This window comes from Manis javanica, chromosome 2 (genome assembly GCF_040802235.1).
Source record: "Manis javanica isolate MJ-LG chromosome 2, MJ_LKY, whole genome shotgun sequence".
Taxonomy (NCBI): Eukaryota; Metazoa; Chordata; class Mammalia; order Pholidota; family Manidae; genus Manis; species Manis javanica.
This window is the reverse complement of record NC_133157.1, coordinates 226,549,190-226,564,964: the sequence shown is the minus strand read 5'-3', so window position 1 is coordinate 226,564,964 and position 15,775 is coordinate 226,549,190. Positions and strand designations below refer to the sequence as shown.

Sequence of the window (15,775 nt, the reverse complement as noted above, 5' to 3'; positions counted from 1 at the left end):
TGCCTGCGGGTGGGGGCAGAAGAGGGCCATACCAGAGCTGTTCCCAGAAATTCACATCCTCACCCCAGTGCCGACCTGACCACTACCTTTTGCCCTCCCGCCTGTGCAAGGCAAGGCCTTAAGACCGTCAGTTTCCTCAATGGACATCTCTTCACCTCCCAATTCCAAGGTTAGGAAATAGGATTGGGCAGAGCAGTGGGCTAGTCAGGATCCGTGGTCCTCCTTTGGGGAGTCCCTGTGCTAGTCTTAAGGAAGCGATATGGTCCTACCCAACAGGGAGAGGAGGGATGGCAGGCACGGCTTCTCGGAGCTTCGCGACCCAAGCCCGAGTGTCCAGCTACAGGCACAGGTATGCCAACGTGGGAATCCACTGTTGACTCCTGTCCCCGGTGACTCGAGGCTTGCGGGCCACGCCCTATACCCACCGGAAGCAACGCGCTCACCCAGTAGCCAGAACTTCCCCGCTCCAAGGCGCGCCCCGCAACGACACGCGGCGGGGTGCCCTGGGCCCGCCCCTTCCTGCCCACTTTCTGCAGGGGCGGGCTTTCAGGCGCCTTCGCGCACCCATTGGGTCTGACCTTTGATACGTCTTATCCTGAGGGGTGTTCCCATTGGCCCCTCGCAGCTCACGTGACTGGAAGAAAGGGGGCGGGGCAATGGGAGGTGGGAGCACGCAGAGAAAACAAAGATGGCGGCCGTGCCGGGGTCGGTGCCCTCAGCGGCTGTGGGGCGACTTTCGGGCTGGACCAACTGAGGCGGCAGCTTGGGAGCGGGGCTGTGGGGTCGCGGCGGCAGCGAGAGGGCGGTGGGAGCGCGCGGCGGTGCCCCTAACTTCCAGCCGCGGGAGCGTGCCGGCATCTGCCCGCCAGGCCGGCCGGCTGTGATGTCCGGCGCCGAGGAGGCCGGCGGGGGAGTCCCGGCCGCGGGGCCCGCCGGCGCCGTGCCGGCCGGGGTCGGGGTCGGGGTCGGGGTCGGGGCGGCCGCGGGACCAGCGGCGGCGGCGCTGGGCGAGGCGGCGGGGCCCGGGCTCCCGGACGAGGCGGGCCTGGCCGGCGTCCGGCAGCTGCAGGAGGCGGCCGGCGACCCCGACGCGCCGCCCAAGAAGCGGCTGCGGGCGGCCGAGGCGGCCGAGGCGGCGGCGGCAGCGGCGGGCAGCGGGAAGCTGGAGGAGCGGCTCTACTCGGTGCTGTGCTGCACCGTCTGCCTGGACCTGCCCAAGGCCTCCGTGTACCAGGTAGGGCCGCCGGCCCGACCCCGACCCGGCCCGGCTCCAGCCCCGCCGCGGCCGGCCCCCCGTTCACCGCGTCTCCTCGGAGGCCAGGCCAGAGCCCCGAGCCTCGGGCCCAGCGGTAGGGAGTCCGGCGCCCGTTCCGAAAGTCCTTATTCTCCTGTCAGGATTTTATTTAATGCTTACAACATCTTACTTGTGCTGTTTTTCTGTCTGAATTGTTATTTCCCGCTTAGATGTTTCTTCTCTTCAGCTTCCTTCGTTGCCCCTTCTGCACTCCCCGTGCCACCGTCTCCCGCTGACCGCAGAGAAAACTAGTGACAGATGCCCTTTTCCTCCGACCCCATCGCAGAACTTGCTCCCCTCATTCCTGAGCCCCGGGAACCCTGGTATTTCACTAAAGAGCTCCTTTTCTACCCTTTTGGCAGCCACCCCCCACCCCCCCCACCCCCCCCACGCACACACATGTCCTCATGCCCCCTCTTCTGAGTAGAAGAATCGCTATGCCTTCCCCTCGTTTCTGGTCTGGATGAACTGCCCACACCAGGCTACAGTCTGGGTCTCTTCTCCAGCGCCAGTCCAAACCCAGGCCTCTGGACATGCTGTTCCCCAGCCTAGGCTCCCGCCTCACCCCTCACCCACACCAGACCCGCTTCCTAGGCCACCAGTGCGCCAGGAGGCCTGTCCGCCGTCCTCCCATCTGAAGGTCTAGCATGGTGGTTGGACCCAGTGCCCGTAACCAGTTCAGGACGATTAGAGAGGGTACCTGGCCCAGATGGGTCTTACATGCGGACCGCGCAGCGACCGGGTCACGCTGTAGCCGGAGAGGCAGTGTGTAGTGTCCTGCTTTCTCCTTTGTCTCTCTGCCTTTCTCCACCTCAACCCTCCCTCCTCTGATCCTCCTCCCCCAAGAGCCCCTTTGAGGAATGAGACAGATTCTTTATTACCTTTCTTTGCACTTACAGGAACGGGACTTGGCTGGTGGGGCTTTTTCCCCCTGCTTCTCAAACTGGGGGCCATGGGTGAGGCTGTCATTTTTGTCATAAGCAGTGCGGGGTTAGCCTGGGTTGCCATTTCCTCACACCTTGGATCTTCAAATCCTTCCTGCGCGGGAGTGAGACTGTTTGGGTGGTTCCTAGTATGCCCAGGTGACAGAGAGAGGGAAGGAAAGGCATTGGCAGGGAAGAGGGCTGAGTTCTTTGGGGAAAGGGCACTGGCTCTCAACCTACCCTCCTAGACTTTGGGAAGGTCCTGGCTAGAGGCCCAAGCTCAGAAATACTGCAGATCTCCTTGCCCAGTGCCAACTGGAGATTGCTTCTCATAACCCCCTCAGATTTCGGGGTGCCCTTCAGGACTTGTCCTTTGGCCCTTTTTTTGTTGCCCACAACCAGGTAGAAGAGCTCATCTTTTCTTGGGCCTTGAACAAGAACCCAAGAAGCCAAGCCAATGGTGGGGAAGTGCCAGGGGAATTCGGGGGGGTCTCCTCATCTACCCTCCTGTTAGTTGTCTGGAGCTAAACCCGACGTCATGATCAGCCACAGTGGTGCTGGATTCTGGCCACTCAGCATGAGAACTGCTGCTCTGCCTCTGGCCAGAGCTGCTGGTGACCCAGTCGCCAAGCCTGGCTGGTTCAAACCGGCCCACACTATGTTGGGCGCAGGGCTCTGTCCAGGGCAGGCCAGAGGCAGCTGAGCAGCTGTGATGGGGAGTGAGGTGAAGGCTCTGGGGCCTCCCTGGCCCTAGCCCTTCCCTCAGCCTGGTGGGCTCTGCTCAGTGGCTGCCCTGGGAACAGGCCCACTAAGCAAGGAGAACCCACTGATGCTGACCCCTGGCCTCCCGCCCTGTCTCCATTCTTCTCAAGTGACAGCTGGGCCTTGGTAAGGAGTTGTTTTCTCTCTCATGTAGAGAGGCCTGGAGAAAGCTCTAGAATATGTGATCAGTGGAAGAACCCTTGGCTCTAGAAGGGTTGACTAGAGCCCTGCCACAGGTCAGAACTCACTTTGGCTTCTAGACCTGCCATGGATGGAGAGGTGTGGGCGCATGGTTGCACAGCAATGCCCATGCTGAGGCTAGGGAATGAGGGGCCTGCGGAAGGAGGGAAGGCTTCTTGGTAGCTCTCTGCTGTGTTCCGTGTCCTGCTTCACCCTCACAGCAACCCTGGATGGGGACATTGAGGGCAGGGATCGGAGGCCTAGCCATTGCCTGGTGGGCATCAGAGCTGGGTTTGTCCCCATGAGAGTCTGGTCACAGATGGCATGGCCCCATATGCACTGCCTGGAAACAGGCATAGACACCTTTTGTGTCCCTGGTTGGGGCCCACCGGTGGCCATCACCTCTTGGCCTATTCTCAGCCCCTCTGCTTCTGCTGGCCACTTTTGGTGAGCTGTGTTGACTCACTGTCTTCTGTGGGCTAGTGGCATATGGTGTGTTCTGCTCTCTGATCCTACTGACATTTTCCCTGAATCTACCAGAACACATGACTGGGACAGGCACCAGCCACACCTTGCATCTGTGGTCTGTCTCAGATGGTGCCCAGTTCTGGGGTGATGAGAATAGGTGCCATGCTGAGGCCTATGTGCTATGCCTGGCACTGGGGCTGCAGAGGACAACTCCATGGGCCTCTGGGGTTGGCTGGGTACATGGTGACTTGAGAGCTCGCTCTCCAGCCACTGGACCCTACCTCAGTGCTGCCAGGGAAGCCTTGGTGATAGTGAGGGTACATCTTGAGCAATCATGGACCGCACCATGGGGTTATCTGCCTGCCCCCGAGTCAGACCATGACGAATAGGTCTGGCTACCCCACCCTTCACTTCACACCCTTGCTTGGGAAACTTGTTCCAGTGTCAGACCAAGGCACTCATGCACATGGCTTTCTCCATGGCCTGCGTTAGGTCAGGTCAGGGCCAGAACAGGTAGAGAGACGGCAGATTCAGTGTTCTCTGTGTGGGTGCTAGGTGTGTTCTTGGTGATTGGTACCTGACAAGGTGTGCTGTCACCTTCCAGAGTCTTGAGCAGGCTCCAAGGTGGGGACGGGGCTGGGGATGCAGCAGGGACATCTGTGCATGAGTGGGTGACATGCAGCACCTGTGGGTACCTGCGCTGGAAGCAGCCCTGTAGCCCCAGGGCATTGTGACACTGCCCCTCTGCCCACAGTAGTACCTATTCTGGGGAAACAGCCTTGGTGTTTCCTGGAGCTGTGATCCTTGACCTCCCTCCTGGGCTGTCCCTCAGCTGTTCACACGAAGCCCAACGTGTACCCCCTAAGACGGACCTAGCCTTGACCTTACTGCATCAGCTGAGACCCAGAGCCGTGACTACCGTCTGGGAAGAGGGGCTGTGCAGTGTTCCCGCCCTTACTGGGCTCTCAGCCAGAAGAGTTCCCTGTGACCCCCATCAGGGTAAAGTAGTAGTTAGGGGTTCTCTGTCACAGGATGGGGCCCCAACTGGCCACCTGGGCCCTGTTGGCAGCAACCCAGCTCCTCTAGCCTGTTACCCCAGTGCCCCTTCCACCTGAGTGCATGCTCCCCTGCTTTGCCCTCCCTCCGCCTCAAGGACCACACCAAGGCGGTGCCTGCTGTACCCATCTTCTATCCACCCTACAGGTGTCGATCCCTCCTCACCTGACTAGGGCATTTGCCAAAGTCTTCCCTGCAGAAGGGGTGGTTGTGTCTTGCTGTACCTCCCCCGCCTCCTCGCCACCCCCCAGGAAGGTCTCCTGTCTCTGCCAGGATTCAGCTTAGGCCCTGGCTCATGGGGACTGGTTACCTGATTGGCAGTCAAATTGGTAAAAGGTCCAGGAAGCAGGGGTGGCTGCGTCTCTGCCTGGGCCCAGGCCAGTGTGGACATGGGCCTTGAGGAGCCTCCAAGCCCTCTGTCTCAGTGGCTGTCAGCATGTCTGGTGCTGCAGGCTCTGTTCAGAATGTTTAAGGAATCCTCAATGGGGCCACCCACCCAAATGGCCTGTGACCGACCACCTTGCCCTGCTCCTGGACTGCTGGCTTGTGCTCTGAGGTGAGAAAGGTAGCAAAAAAGAGCTTTGAAAATATTCTGCTTAGGAGTCCAAAATAAGGGCAGAGGGAGGAGAAAGTATCTGGGCAGCTGGGTAAGAAGTTACGGTTTCGTGGTTGTAGTTTGTCATCTGACTTACTTCATTCAGGCACCATTTAGGTTTTGAGCAACAGCCTGACCCTCCGGTCAGGAGTGGGAACTAGTGGAGACTGACTAGTTCCCACTCAAGTCTTGGCTTTGAGGTTGGCATGATATCAGGAGCCACTGGCCCAGGACTTCAAACCTGAAACCTGGTGGAAGGTTGGAGTCCTGACCTCACCTGAAATAGCTGTGTGCCTTGGACACTGTGTGATTCCTTCCAGGCCTCTGTTAAGCAGGCTTAAGGCTGAACGTGCAAGGTTGTGGGGTGCCCTGAGGTTCTGCTGGGCCTGGTGAGGGGAGACCTCTGACTGGGAAAGAGTGGAGTATGGGGTAACCTGAGAGTTTGAGGGGACTGTGCATTCCAGGCTTGAAAAAGGGCCTGTAAGTCTTACTGGCCAAGGCTTGCCTCTCAGATGTTTGGAGGGGGCATTTTCTAACACCTGCTTACAGCCCAAGGCCTGGAGATCAGAGCTCCTGCTTGTGAGTTTGGACAGTCCATTCAGTTCCCCCTCAGCCCAGGAGAGAGCCTGGCTCAGCTGGGGGCCCCAGGCGTGTGCAGCCAGGGTGCAGGGGAGCTGCCTGTGACTGGGCAGAGGGAGGGGCTGTTGGGCAATGGCAGCAGGTGCAAATGCTCACTGCTGGGCCACCTGAAGAAGGACTTGGGATGGGCCACTACCTGGGTCCAGCTGGGGACCCCAGGGATGAGGGAGGTGCTTTTGCTAAAATTACAGGCAGGGGCCCTTTGAGGGGCCAGCCAGACTCTGCCTTGCATTGACCACTTGGCAGGCATTTCCTGTGTCCACCATGTGCTGGGGGCTGAGGCACAGTACCCTATGTGTTGTCCCTCCCATCTCTTTAGCACACCATGAGGCCAGTCCTGTTACTGCCCTTTGTGCCTGAGGAAACTGAGGCCTAGAGAGTGAAGTGACCAGCCAAAGGTCATGCTGCTGGTGACCTGTGGGCCAAGGTCTAAGCCAGTATCTATCCCTGGAGAGGCCCTGTAATGCCATCCCAGTTGTGGGGCCCTCTCCTTACCCCTTCCTTCCACCAGGGTATTCCTGGCAGGTGATTGGAGGGCAGCCTGGCCTGGGCACTGCAGGAGCTGTTTTTTGGGGTGCCCAGGTTCTTGGGAGCTTGGCCCAAGCCTGTCGAGTGGGCCATTCTCACCTGCCCTAGCTGGTACTGTTCCTCGGAGGCTCAATATGCAGACAGCTCTGTTCGGAGTCCTCTGGGGTCTGGATTCTGGGCAGGCCAACTGGGGCAGGTGCAGTCTAACCTGGTCATGGGGAGGCTGTTTATGCTGCCCTGCGACCAGGAGTCAGGATCTTGCTTGGGAGGCCAAGGGGACCTGAATGGTGGGGAGGGCTTTTGCATAGTGACTGCCCTGTTTGGACAGACTTCCAGGGCTGGGTGTAGGCTGGGCCTGGGCCACCCACCTGGTATCCACCCAGAGAATGTCCCTTGGGGACATCACCTTCTCCCTGGCCAGGCCAGCAGTGCTCTGGAGCATTTTGCTGGCTCAGTGAGTTCTGAGTCAAGTTGAGCTGTTGGGCAGTGACCCACTTCTCCCCAGATCTTGCAGGCTTCCCTCCAAGGCCCAGGGCAGGGTAGGGTTAGCACCACCTCCCCATGGTACTGTAACTCACCTGAGCCTGGGTTGGGTCTGGAGGCTCTGAGACCAAGAGCCTCCCTGGGAGCTTAGGTGTTCCTGCAGCCCCGGGCTCTAAGGAGAGGCCCACTAGGAGAGGCTGTAGGTCACCCCTCTGCTGTATGGCAGTGGGCTTTCCGGGAGGTGCTGGGAGGTCAGTCACACACTTAGCTGCCTTGGTGCCCTTCAGGAGATCCCAGGCTCCATCTCGAGCCTCTCACCCTCAGGCCCACACTCCCGGCTAGGTCCGCCAGAGACAGAAAGGAAGTTCCACTGGTCGGGACCTAGTGGAGTGCTGTGGCTGCTCTGTGTAGCCCATTGGGCCTGGGGGAGACTGCGAGCTGGGCCTGCCCAGGCAGCCCCTCACGTGGAGGCCTCTGGAAGTACAGATGTGCACACACAGTGGCCCAGGGGCCTCCTCACTGGTGGTGCTGGGCAGCAGTGAGGGCTTTACCAAGTGTGATGCTGCTGCACAGTTTGGCCTGGCTTCAGCACCCTGAGCGTCTATCCCGCCCCGTGAACAAGCAGTCAGGCCAGCATATGCTGCTTCCCTCCCAGCTCTCTGGAAGCTGTGATCTCTCACTGGGGCCGTGGTATGATGAAGTTGGGCCTCTGACAGGCTCAGGCCCTTGAGGAGGCTGTGATTGGAGGTGTGCCCTCAGACCCTGGTCTGTGCCTCCCATGGGGTGCAGCACCCATCTCAACTGTGCCCCCTGCCTTCCCTCACTGTATTTCTGGCTTCTCTACTGATCCCTGGAAGGTGGAGAGGACTTGCTCTTTTCCACTCTTCTCCATCTGGGCAGGCTTCAGCTCATCCTGACCCATCCTGGGACCAGGCTCACTCCCCATGCCCAGCCAGTACTGAGCTGGTGCTGGCCTGCCCCTCCCTGCCAGGTCCTGTGCCTCCAAGCCTGATCCCAGCCAGCCCCCCTTCATCTTGCACGCCATAACTTTTGACGTGACTTAGTTGATATTTGAGTGCAGGTATTCTGGTGTGTGTGTGTGGACATGGATTCCATGGATTCCATGGATGAAGCTTTTGTCCCCGATTCCCACCCCCACTGTTGGTCCTCAGCACATAGATCCCATCACTCACCAGACCTCAGGCCTGGTTCATGGGAATGAAGAGCGCACTCAGCCTCCCGCAGCTCCTCAGCCCAGGATGCCCAGACTCCTGAAGTGATAGGATGGAAGCTGGCTTTTCTAAGGACCCAGCGTGTTACAGGCATGGCCAGGCAGTGAGCCTGGGAGACTGAGCCAGCCTCTGCATCCCACCCTCAAAGGGTCCTGGACCACAATGGAAGTCTGCGGCCCAATGCTTTCTGGACATTTCCCATGGCTGGCAAGCCCAGGCTAGCCACTGGAGGCGACTGTGGCTGTGAAAGCCCTACCCGCCCACTCACTAGGCTATGGGAGAGTGTGTCCAAATGGGAATCCAGTTAGCTGTTGGCAAGCCCTGCATGCAAAGCCATCCTAGGCCCTCCACTTGCCCCTAAGATTCCATGGGCTCTGGGACCACTGCACCTGCCCCTCCTCACCACCTCATTTGCCCCTGCCATGTGGGCCAGGCTTGGGAACCTCTGTCTGACTCGAGGAGACAGCTTGTCTTTGCTGTCATTCCTCTGGGTTCCTGTGTAGGCCTCTCCTCTCCCAACACTTTGAGCCCCTGGAGGGCCAGATGCACAGCCCATCAAGGGCACCAAGTGAGTGCTATAAGGGGGGTGTATAGAACCAGCGAGAGACCCAAGATAGGAGTTGAGCTGGCAGCCCACCTTCTGCAGGTGCAAGAACCTCCCCCAGTGGGAGAGGCAGGTTGCTGATGGGCAGCATCTTGACTTAAGATCTTCAGGTTCAGAAACGGAGAGGACATGGCTCTTAGTGACCCAACTCAGCAACATGGCTGGCCTGCAGCCCCTGAGCCTGCCTCCCCCAGCCACATAATGTCAGTGCACCCTTGTCCTGGACCAGCTTGACTTCCCCACCTTCCACAGCTCTGTGCGAGCAGATTTTGGAGACTCCAGCCTCACTGGTGGTTGGCAGCTGCCTTCTCGTTTGTGCTGGCCAAGGAAAGCTGGAATGGAGGGGCTGGACCAGGGTCGATCTGAGCCAGGCCCCCAACTCCCAGCATGTATGGCCCTTCTGAAAGCCAGGAAGAGGATGCACCTGCCTCAGCACAGGGCAGCAGTAGCAACTGCCCCACTGCACAGCTGCTGGCTCAGTGCAATGCCTCAGTCAAACACCTGTAATCCTAAAGGCATCATGAGGTCAGGCCCTGTAGAGGACTTCTGGGATAGTCCCTGGCCCCTGGGACAAGAAAAGGCCAGGCTCCAAGCCCCAGTGTGGCCTAAGCAGTCACTGCCAGTGGGCCTCCTTCAGTGAAGATCTGTAACCTCTGCACCACCGAGGGCCACTTTCAAGATGCCCACCTCTTCACAGGAACCCAGTTGGCTGTCTTTGCAGTGCTCTGGGGAAAAGGCCCATCTCCTGAGCAGTGACCCTCAAACACTAGCACGCCTGTCCCTCTTTGCTGGCACCCTCCCCTCCTACAGCTGGAGCCCCTCGAGACGGCCAACCTGGCCTGAACTGGAGCCAGCAAGGCAGGCAGGCACGTGCGTGTGTGCAAGTCCCGCAGATCTGTGAGCTTCATCTCCCTTTCCTTCTTCGCAGTGTACTAACGGTCACTTGATGTGCGCTGGCTGTTTTATCCACCTACTAGCAGATGCCCGGCTGAAGGAGGAGCAAGCCACGTGCCCCAACTGTCGTTGCGAGATCAGTAAGAGCCTCTGCTGCCGCAACCTGGCTGTGGAGAAAGCTGTGAGTGAGCTGCCGTCGGAGTGTGGCTTCTGCCTGCGTCAGTTTCCCCGCTCCCTCCTGGAGAGGCACCAGAAAGAGGAGTGCCAGGACAGGTAACTGCCTGGGCTGCCTACCTGCTGGATGCTTGGCTGCCCCTGTGAGGCCCAGGGTGGGGCTGGAAGCCACCCTTGTTCGGGTGAGGCCCCAGTGTGCAGGACTGTCTATCTGGTACACGTGGCCTGAGCTCCAGTTCTGCTCGCACAGCCCAGCAATAATCTTGCAGGGCTTGGCCAGCATGAAGCTGCTCAGGGCCCAGACCCTGGAGTCAGGGTGGGTAGGAGGCCCCACGAGAGGTGGGGGGCTTGGATCTGTACCCAGTGGAATCTGAACATCACCCTAGCTCTCCAGGGTTCTCTGTAGCTGAGTGGTGGCCTCTTAAGACACTGTCCTTGGCATCTGGGGCCCAGGAAAGCATGGCCAGCCCAGGTCCTCTGGGGGTTTGATGTGAGGTTGCACTGGCATCCCAGCCCAGCCCCAGCTGGTGGTCACAGCTGCCTGCCTGTGGGGCCTGGCCACCACACCTCATCTGGAGTGAAGCTGTGCAGAGTTCAGGACTATGGTCTCTAGCCCCTGTTGCCAAGCAGGAGAGACCCTATAGCAGTGGATGTAGGCATCACGTGCATTTGCAGCAGCTTTTCTCTCCATCTCACACACCTTCCTTGAGGCCGGCACACAGCAAGTATGTTCTTCAGAGAGTAGTTCCTGTATAATCAGGGCTGGGCACAGCCCTCTTCCCTGGAGTGCAGTCCATGACTGGGGTGCTTGCCTCTGCCCCAGGGTGACCCAGTGCAAGTACAAGCGTATCGGCTGCCCGTGGCATGGCCCCTTCCATGAGCTGACAGTGCATGAGTCCGCGTGTGCTCACCCGACCAAGACAGGAAACGAGCTGATGGAGATCCTGGACGAGATGGACCAGAGCCACCGCAAGGAGATGCAGCTCTACAACAGCATCTTCAGCCTACTCAGCTTTGAGAAGATCGGCTACACAGGTGAGGTGCCCTGCCACCCACTGCATGCCACATAGGCTGGGGGGCCCATGGCTGGGAGTCTGGGGAACAACAGGTACAGGCTGCGCCGGATGGCTGGGCTCTGGACAAGCTCCTGGCAAATGGGAGGATGCCTTGGGGGAGAAGATGGGCAGGGGGCTGAGCAGCGGGGGGACCGGGGCAGGACCCTGGGGGCATTTGCATGGCTCTCACAAAGGCCCCTCCCACTTGTCCTCCCCACCCTGGCCCATTCTAGCAAGGTGTTGTCCCGTGTGGGGCTGCACAGCCTTGGGACAGTTGGGGACTAACCAGAAGGTGGGTGTGTCTTGGGGAGCCTGGGAGCTGGGGGCCTATCCTGCAGAGGCAGGGGCAAGAGTACTTGCCGTGTTGGGTTCTGCCTGCAGGTGGCCACTGCACTGGCCACAGGCCTCCTAGGCCAGCAAGAAGATGCTCAGAGCCAGGGCTCCAGAATGAGCTGAGGGTCTCCAGCTCAAAATGCAGAGCTGGGAGTGGATGCCCAGGGATGGGCAAGCTGGACCACACCCAGGCCTGCTGCATCTTGTGGGCTCTCCTGGCCACTGCCACTGCCTTTGGACATGCTCGGGAGCAGGCGCCAGGCCAGAGCCTGGTCCAGACACAGAACAGCGAGAAGCACCTGTTGATGCTGGGGCCTCAGGGAGACTCCAGCCCTCTACTACCCAGCCCACGCCAGGAGGCCAGCTTAGAGTGCCAAGGGCGGTCATGGGCAGCCAGTCACACCATGCTGCCTGGACTGGGCCTGGCTAGGTGTGGGCCTGCTCAGGCCCAAGAGGCTGAGGGCCCCAGGGCCTCAGCAGCAGAAGGCCATGGCCTCTGGTTAGTGTCAGCTTCAGCCACGCTGGTGGGTGCTGTGGCACAAATAGCCTAGGCCAGGCCTCAAGGGTCCCGGCAGGCCAAAGCATTGTGACTGGTGGCTGGGCAGGAAGCCCCGTCCGTGCAGGAAGGACTGGCCTCCTCTGTGGAGGGACTTGCTGGCCATGGACCCCAGGCTGTGCTGAGAGGACTGTGTGACCGGCAGAGCCACCCACTGACTGGTGGGCCCTGCAGAGACAGCCGTCAGAGCCCAGCACTGGGCCACACGCCGCCGCTCCGCCTGGAGGTCCCGTGCAGGCTCCAGTGCCACGTGCTAGCCCGGCGCTCACCGGCTTTCCAGCAGCTCTGTATCGGAACCAATAAAGTACACTTGTTACTCAGATCTGCATCGTCTGTGTCTGCTTACCCAACGCCCCTGGGGTGGGGCCTCTCTCTGCCTGGGCGGGGCCCTGGGGGCGGGGCGGGAGGCCAGCAGGGGCGGGGCTAGCGCCCACCTCGCAGCCTCGACTCCCTGCAGCTAATGCGTGTTACTTCTGTTTGTAGTTGTTTCCCCAAAGCTTGTGTGCGCCTCCATTTGCCATAATTGCGTTTGATTTGCCTTGTGACAAGTAGAGCACGCAGTGTCCTCCTGGTAAGTTGCCTTCCTCCCGGCTGAGCCCGTGTCCTCGGCCGCAGGGAAGGCGCCACCCCCCGGCCCTGCCCACACTGACTGCTGGCTCTTCCCGGCCTGTCTCCACAGAGGTCCAGTTCCGGCCGTACCGCACGGACGACTTCATCACGCGCTTGTACTACGAGACGCCGCGGTTCACAGTGCTGAACCAGACCTGGGTCCTGAAGGCACGCGTCAACGACTCAGAGCGCAACCCCAACCTGTCGTGCAAGCGCACCCTCTCCTTCCAGCTTCTCCTCAAGAGCAAGGTCACGGCGCCCCTCGAGTGCTCCTTCCTGCTGCTCAAGGGCCCTTATGATGACGTGAAGATCAGCCCCGTCATCTACCACTTCGTCTTCACCAACGAGAGCAACGAGACGGACTATGTGCCGCTGCCCATCGTTGACTCCGTGGAGTGCAACAAGCTGCTGGCCGCCAAGAACATCAACCTGCGGCTCTTCCTGTTCCAGATACAGAAGTAGGGGGCACCGCCGTGCTGCCCATGCCTGCCCAGCAGTGGCCTCGCAGTGCTCCCTGACCGTTTTAGCAAAGGAGGAGGAGGAACGAAAGCAAACACTGGCGAAGTCTGCATGTGAGTGCAGAGGTGGGAGCACTTGCCACTTCGCGCTCGCCCGCCTCCCCTGTCCTGTGCCCCAGAGGCTGGGTCACCTGCAGAGGAGATGGCAGCCCCTCGGGGACGCAGCAGGTCGAAGCACAGCAGCCGTGCCCCAGCCTGTACTGGGCAGTGAGGCACACTGCTGGCTCTGGGCTGTGCAGGGCCCCTGGGCCGGGGCTCAGGGGAGCTTGCTGACCTAAGACAGCATATGTAATTGCAATTAAAAAGGCACCCTTGTTTCCTACTTTCTGTTTTGTTCGAGGGGAAGGCATGGTTGTGACTGGACAGCATGGGGGCTTTGGTTTGGCCTAGGGGTCAGAGCCCACTGGTCCCTGTTACTGCACCCCCATGCACCCCTCCTCCCCAAGAGAGACTTGGAGACACTGTCCCTTCTGTCGTAGGCCTGGGCAGGAGAGCGGGCAGTTGGGGGTCTGGCTGCAGCCCCATTGCACTCCCTCAGCCACTCCAGGAAGGCAGGACTCTGCCACCAGGCTCAGCAGGTGTTTCGGAATGCAGGGTGAAATTCTCTCTTCCCAGGGAAAAAAACTCTTCATAGGCTCTTCTGTAAGTTACGCAAATTTAGCAAGAGAATCTATTGTCTTTAATCATCTTAAGAAGTGCAGTGTCCCCAGCCTGTGAGGAAAGCTCTGGGACCCACTGGTGGAGACCGGGCCTGGCTGGCTGAGGGATTGGGTGGGCTGGCTGCCCCATGCTGCTCTCAGGGAATGGCTGCTGGTCTGCATCCAGGGCCTGCCTAGAAGGTCAGCCCTTGGGCAGTGTAGTTTTTCATCTGCAGAGATGGGCTCTGCCCAGGCCCTGAGGCTGCAGTGAGCAGGCCCTGGGGGCCTCGAGCTGCTGGGAAAGGGAGAGCTCAGTCCCCTTCCTTTGCTGAGGACACAGCTCTTCTGTGATAGCTTTCCATTGCTTCAATGCCAAAGAACTGTTCCCTGCACTCATGCCCCAACTGCACTGCCCCGTGCACAGGCCGGGTCATGTGTTGTCCAGGCCCCGCAGCTGGGCACTGCGAGTGTAGAGCTGCAGTCCTGGCCTGTCTTTGGGGGCTCCTCCCTCTCCTGGCCCTCAAGTTGGGGCTGAGAAAGATAGATGAGCTGTAGGATAGAGTGCAAGCCTCACCCCGTACCTGGTGGCTGAGGTGGCCATCTGAGCCAGCTCTCTCCCAGGACATCTCCCAAATTGCTCTGAGAAGGCTGGCTTCCTGTTCCCAGCCTAGGGCATGGGGCTCACAGACCACCACCTCCTGCAAGGCTGACTGCCTGGCCCCAAGGTGCTGCACCTAGTTTTCCTGCTGCCCACGGAAGACCCCCCAGTCCCCAGCACATCCTTGGGGCACACCCTTGTGTGAGTCCCACTGCCTGCAGGGGCTGCCCCCTGCTTGCTGGGCACAGAGGACAACATCATCCATGTAGTCATGTTGGGTCTCCTGTGTGCTGGGGATGGCACTGCACTGCGTTTCAGCATCTCTCGAGAACAGACCCCTCTCTGTAGAGTTTTTAGATTTCAAAGTGAGCATGGGAGGGGAGCTGAGGCGGGGGTGGTCTTGCCAGGTCCACCTGTGTTTGGGTGTGTGTGTGAGAGACTGTATCAGCAGAGAGGCGAGCCGCTGGCAGCTCTCCTGGGGTGGAGCATGGTGGGAGGCCTCAGGGGAAGGTATGTGGCTGCCAGAGGCCATGATGGGCAAACTACTGTTGACTGAGCGCCTTCAGACATGCCTCCTCAGTCTGGGGGCCGGCCACCTTGTGTATGGGGAATGGGGTACAGGAGGGGCTGGGCTCTGCTGTACTAGGGCCAGCCACGTGGAAGGGCCCAAGAAGACAGCTGATATATCCCAGGGTCACCAACCCCAGCACTGCCCCTGCCCCGTGACAGTCACCTCCACAGCTGAGCCTTGCAGCCTGGTAGAGCAGGCACCCAGGGAGAGTATGGTGCCTCTTGGCCACTGCTGGGAACTGACACTACAGAACTTGCAGTGTGTCACTGGTGTCACTGATTTACTGGGGGATGTGCCATTCATGTTGTTAGAAGACACCAGTAGTCTGTCTGCAGGCCTCTGTGCCATCTTGGCGTCCTGGCCGGGAAGAGTGAGAGTGCCACTCCAGCAGACATGGGGCACACCTCTGCCATCTCCAACATGGGCACTGCATCCCTCAGCTTGCCCAAAGTGAAATTGACAAACACAATAAAAGTAATTTTTTAAAGAACAAAGTGAGAGGTGTTTTTACCACTGTCGGAAATTACTTACATGTCACTTTTGTGGTCTGCATTCTCGTTGGATGTTTTCTGTATGTAACTACAGTTTTTAAAAAATTCCAAACCATGTTTTGTCTGTGTTTACTTATGTGAAGACAGTTCCATGGAAGGGTTTCCCTGAGCTCTACTAGCCCGGCCAGGCGTCAACTACTGCCCCTTCTGGTCCTCCAGCCCCTACTGTGCACTGCTTCGTATACACATCCCAGTCTGATGAGTGGGGAAACAGGCATAGAGAAGCTGGCTCCACTCTGAAGGGAAACTGTTCTGGGCTGTCCTGCGAATGCTGCTACTGGAGGGGTGCCTGGTCACGGTCTTCCCAGCAGCTCCAGGGAGGTGCCGCCTGTTCAGCTGAGCCAATCTCTATGTCCATGGCTCCCCCATCCCACCTGTGCCGCCTTGGCTTCAGGGCCTCCTTGTCCTGCCCCTGGCCCACCTGGGGGCCCAGCAGAGCACTACACCCCTGAGGAGAAGAGGAGGGTCCTTGGGGCCCAACTTCCTGCTTCCTGCAGCTTCTCAGGCTTGGCCT

The 15,775-nt window shown here is 59.6% G+C and overlaps 1 protein-coding gene across 8 annotated transcripts; it reads left to right on the top strand.

The window, feature by feature from the left end:
• Positions 1-656: 656 nt before the first annotated feature.
• ZFTRAF1 (zinc finger TRAF-type containing 1) lies at positions 657-13,225 on the top strand. 8 transcript variants are annotated; one of them, XM_037023388.2, is made up of 6 exons: positions 657-1,234; positions 9,462-9,630; positions 9,742-9,931; positions 10,656-10,867; positions 12,260-12,347; positions 12,456-12,592. In XM_037023388.2, exons 1-5 carry the CDS (start codon positions 884-886, stop codon positions 12,307-12,309), a joined length of 972 nt encoding a protein of 323 aa, XP_036879283.1. In that variant the 5' UTR covers positions 657-883; the 3' UTR covers positions 12,310-12,347; positions 12,456-12,592. The 8 variants fall into 8 exon arrangements, with proteins under 8 accessions (XP_036879283.1, XP_036879278.1, XP_073086458.1 ...); XM_037023383.2 differs by lacking the exon at positions 12,260-12,347 and having other exon boundaries at positions 12,456-13,225; XM_073230357.1 differs by lacking the exon at positions 9,462-9,630 and having other exon boundaries at positions 9,693-9,931.
• The last annotated feature ends 2,550 nt before the right edge of the window (positions 13,226-15,775 follow it).

Coding starts and splice junctions, on each gene's coding strand:
- ZFTRAF1 (XM_037023381.2), top strand. CDS start 884: ATGTCCGGCGCCGAGGAGGCCGGCGGGGGAGTCCCGGCCGCGGGGCCC. Junction 1,235..9,461: donor CCAAGGCCTCCGTGTACCAG/GTAGGGCCGCCG, acceptor ACCTCTTCACAG/GAACCCAGTTGGCTGTCTTT. Junction 10,868..11,268: donor TGAGAAGATCGGCTACACAG/GTGAGGTGCCCT, acceptor TTCTGCCTGCAG/GTGGCCACTGCACTGGCCAC.